The sequence below is a fragment of the Gossypium raimondii genome, chromosome 4 (assembly GCF_025698545.1).
Source record: "Gossypium raimondii isolate GPD5lz chromosome 4, ASM2569854v1, whole genome shotgun sequence".
In the NCBI taxonomy this organism is placed as follows: domain Eukaryota; kingdom Viridiplantae; phylum Streptophyta; class Magnoliopsida; order Malvales; family Malvaceae; genus Gossypium; species Gossypium raimondii.
Window position 1 is genome coordinate 32354348 of NC_068568.1, and position 4466 is coordinate 32358813.

The following is a 4466-nucleotide window of genomic DNA, read 5'->3' on the forward strand; positions in this document are numbered from 1 at the left end:
GAGGATTCGGCAATTAGTGCAAATAAAAAAGGAAAGAGTTGACTAGGGAAGAAACTGAAAAGATGAGGAGGAAAAGAAAAAAAGAGGTAGGGGAGGAGAGGTGTAATTTTCTATCACAAGGAGAGCAGAGAAAGTTTGACTTAAGAAAAAGAAACAAACGATTGGGGTTTTGGTCATAGGAGAAAGAGGAAAAGAGTAACAAAGGTAGAGGGGAAGAGGAAAGGGAGATTTCGGCAAGAAGAAGAGAGGAGAGGGGAAGAGAGATTTGGCCAATAGCAAGAAGGAAAGAGAGAAGACGAACAGTAATGTACCCGAGAACATGGCAAAATCCGTACCAATCGCAAATAGGTAAACCGAAACTGACAAAAATTTTCAACTGCGAGAGAGGGAAAACTCTCCAATAAGGGAAGCCTCAGCAACCTAAAGACCAATTTGGCACTAGCAATCCGCCCAGCCGAATTTCCTAGAGTGCCAGAGTCCAATTTTGGTACAACTCTTCTACTCAACAACTCCTCGATTATCTCCTCAAATATCTCCCCTTATCACTCCACTGATTTCTCCTCAACTCCCTCTAGCACCAGTTCAAACTTCTTTCGGCAGTATTTCACTCCAACTCTACCACTTACACGGCTTAAGCAGCAAAATAAATACCCCAATGCGCAACCCAAGACTTGAACCTCAGACCTCATGGTACACAACACACCACCTTGCCACTAGACCACAGGCTCTTTTTGTGACATAAAACCAACACTAATATTTATAAAGCCTATAAACCAGCGTCCAGATTCATTTAAAGGAAAAACTAAAAATTTTGCAAAAGCCTAGACTTGAACCCAGGCTCCACAAACATACCCAAATTACCTAACCACTTAAGCAACCAAGTAGTTGTGACAAATCATGCAAAAATTAAAGACTTGAATTTTGGGGCGTAACAACTCTACCCCCTTAACGAAATTTCGGCCTCGAAATTTACCTGGTCAGAATAGGTGAAGGTATTGTTGTTGCATCGCCTCTTCGAGTTCCCACGTGGCTTCTTCTGAACTGTTATTATGCCAAAGCACCTTGACTAGAGGAATAGATTTCTTCCTCAGTACCTTAACCTCACGGTCCAAAATCTACACTAGTTTCACCTCGAAGGTCAGATCTTACGTAACCTTAATCTGCTCGACCGGTACAATATGTGAGGGATCAGAACGATAACGCCTAAGCATGGAGACATGGAACACATCATGAAATTGATCCAATTTTGGAGGCAACTCAAGCTGATATGCAACCAGCCCCACATGCTTCAGTATACGATAAGGCCCAATGAACCTAGGGCTAAGCTTACCCTTCCAGCCAAACCTCAGTATCTTTTTCCAAGGAGAGACATTAAGAAAAACATAGTCCCCTACAGAATACTCAATCTCTCGGCATTTAAGATCCGCATAAGACTTCTGCCTAGCAGATGCTTCCTTCAACCGGTCTCAAATTAGCTTTACGTTCTCTTCAGTATCAGAAACTAACTCTGGCCATAGAACTCGTTGCTTGCCTAGCTCAGTCCAACAGGTAGGAGTACGACACCTACGACCATATAATGCCTCGTACGGTGCCAGTTGAATACTAGACTGGTAGCTGTTATTACACACAATCTCTGCTAGCGGCAAATAATCTTCCCAATTGCCTCAGAAATCCATTACACAACACCTTAACATATCCTGTAGTATCTGAATCACCCTCTCTGACTGACCATCAGCCTGAGGATGAAATGCAGTACTAAAGTCTAGTCTCAAACCCAAAGCCTCGTGTAATTTCTTGCAAAATTGAGATGTAAAGCGAATATCTCTATCTGATATAATAGAAATCGGTACTCCATGCAGTCTTATAATCTCAACCACATATAGTTTAGCCAACTTTTACAAAGAGTAATCAGTATGAATTGGTACGAAATGGGCTGATTTAGTCAATCGATTTACAATAACCCATACTGAATCCGTCTTTGTAGGCGTTAAGGGCAGCCCATTCACAAAATCCATGGTTACTATTTCCCACTTCCAACGTGGAATCTTAACTAGCTGTAGTAACCCTGAAGGTAACTAATGTTCAGCCTTCACTTGCTGACAAGTTAAACACTTACCCACAAAATCAGTTACTTCACGTTTCAGTCCTGGCCACCAGTACAACTCACGAAGATCTCGATACATTTTACTCCCGCCTTGATGCATAGCATAAGGAATGCTATTTATCTTGCAGTATAGACTGCCTCAAATCATTATCTCTCGGTACACAGACTCTCTCACGGAAGCACAGTACTCCTTTACTATTCAACCCAAAATCTGAAGTTTCCCCATTCTCAACCTAACAGAAACGAGGAACCAGTGACTCATCCATTAACTATTTACCCTTAATATATTCAGTCCATGTCAGTCTAACTTGCAACTCAGCCAACAAACTACCATTATCAAACAAACTGAGACGAGAAAACATCATTCTCAATTCAAATACAGCCCTACGGCTCAAAGCGTCAGCTATTGCGTTAGCCTCACCAGGATGATATTCAATCAAGAAATCATAATCCTTAAGTAGCTCTATCCATCTTTGCTGCCTAAGATTCAGCTCCTTCTAAGTGAGTAGGTTCTTAAGACTCTTGTGATCTGTGTAGATAGTGCACTTCCCACCATAGAGATAATTCCTCCAAATTTTCAGTGAGAATACCACCGTGGTTAATTCCAAGTCATGAGTAGGGTAATTTGTCTCATGAGGTTTAAGCTAACGAGAAACATAAGCAACCACCTTACCCTCCTGCATCAGCACACAACCCAAACAAACATGTGATGCATCACTGTAGACAGTGAATTCCTTCCCAAACTCTTGCTGTATTAAGATAGGGGCCTCAGTCAGAACTTTCTTCAGTGTCTCAAAACTTTCTTGCTGCTCATCAGTCCAGTTAAACAGTACCCTTTTACGCAACAACATACTCAGAGGTGCAGCAATTAAGGAAAAGCTCTCAACAAAACGTCTGTAATACCCTGCAAGACCCAGAAAGCTTCAAATCTTAGATATGGTCTTAGGTGGTTTCCAATCCAGTACAGCTTCAATTTTTCAAGGATCTACCCTAATCCCCTCAATAGATACCACGTGACCCAGAAATGTCACTTCTTGCAGCCAAAAGTCACACTTGCTGAACTTAGCATATAGTTGTTTCTCCCTTAAAATCTATAGAACAATTCAGAGTAGTGCTTTGTACTCATCCTCGGTTCTCGAGTTCACCAAGATATCGTCTATGAATACCACCACAAACCGATCTAAGTAGGACTGAAATATTCAGTTCATTAGATCCATGAAGGTAGCTGGTGCATTCGTCAGCCCAAACGGCACTACTAGCAACTTGTAATGACCATAACGAGTCCTAAACGCAGTCTTATATGCATTAGCCTTATTAACTCTCAACTGATGGTACCCAGAATGATGATCTATTTTGGAAAAAAATCGAAGCTCCTTGCAACTGATCAAATAAATAATTTATCCTCGGTAAAGGATACTTATTCTGGATAGTCAGTTTATTCAATTGTCGATATTTGATACACATGCTCATGGTCCCATCCTTCTTTTTAACAAACAACACTGGTGCTCCCCACGGAGACACACTAGGTCAAATGAATCCTCAATCCTACAGTTCTTAGATTTGAGCTTTTAATTCCACCAGCTCCTTCGGTGCCATCCTATAAGGGGCGACGGACACTGGAGCCGTTCCTGGCAGGAGCTCAATTCCAAATTCAACCTCGTGACTAGGAGGCAACCCAGGGAGTTCATCGGGAAAAACATCAAAAAATTCCTTAACAGTTCTGACATCTCCAATAGAAGGACCCATAGAATCAGATGCACCAATATAAGCTAGAAACGCTTCACAACCCTTACGAACTAGTTTTTCGACCCTTAATGCAGAGATCACACCAGACAGAAAGTCCCTTCGCTCCCCAACCATAGCCACCTCCTCATCCTCATTAGTCCTTAATACCATCTGCTTAGCAGCACAATCCAAATTTGCACGGTGTTTAACCAATAAATCCATCCCCAAGATTAGGTCAAATTCAACAAACGATAGCTCTATCAAATCTTCTAAAAATATAACTCCTTAAACCTCAAGGGGCACATCTCTGAACAACTTGTCTACTCTTACTGATTGTCCCAGTGGACTTAACACAGCCATCTCATTAGCAGTACTCTCACATATGATACCCAAGGTGATAGACACAATGCATGCAATGTATGAATGTGTAAACCCTATATCAATTAAAGCACTGTAAGGTACCTTGTGAATGAGGAACATACCAGTTATAACATCTGGAGCGTCACCATCCTTACAGCGACGAGCAGCATAGACCAGTGCTGGCTGTCTTTCCTCACTATTACCAACCCTCCACTATACGTTCCACGACCTCATCCCACACCATTTCCACCTCTAACTTTCCCACGACCCCTTGGTG

At 41.9% G+C, this 4466-nt stretch overlaps 1 protein-coding gene across 1 annotated transcript; it reads right to left on the reverse strand.

The window, feature by feature from the left end:
- Window positions 1-1145: 1145 nt before the first annotated feature.
- LOC128040474 (uncharacterized) lies at window positions 1146-4051 on the reverse strand. Its single transcript, XM_052629230.1, has 6 exons — window positions 3683-4051; window positions 3250-3388; window positions 2809-3008; window positions 2413-2601; window positions 2272-2337; window positions 1146-1454 (listed from the first exon to the last, which is right to left on the reverse strand). Exons 1-6 carry the CDS (start codon window positions 4049-4051, stop codon window positions 1146-1148), a joined length of 1272 nt encoding a protein of 423 aa, XP_052485190.1.
- Window positions 4052-4466: the final 415 nt, after the last annotated feature.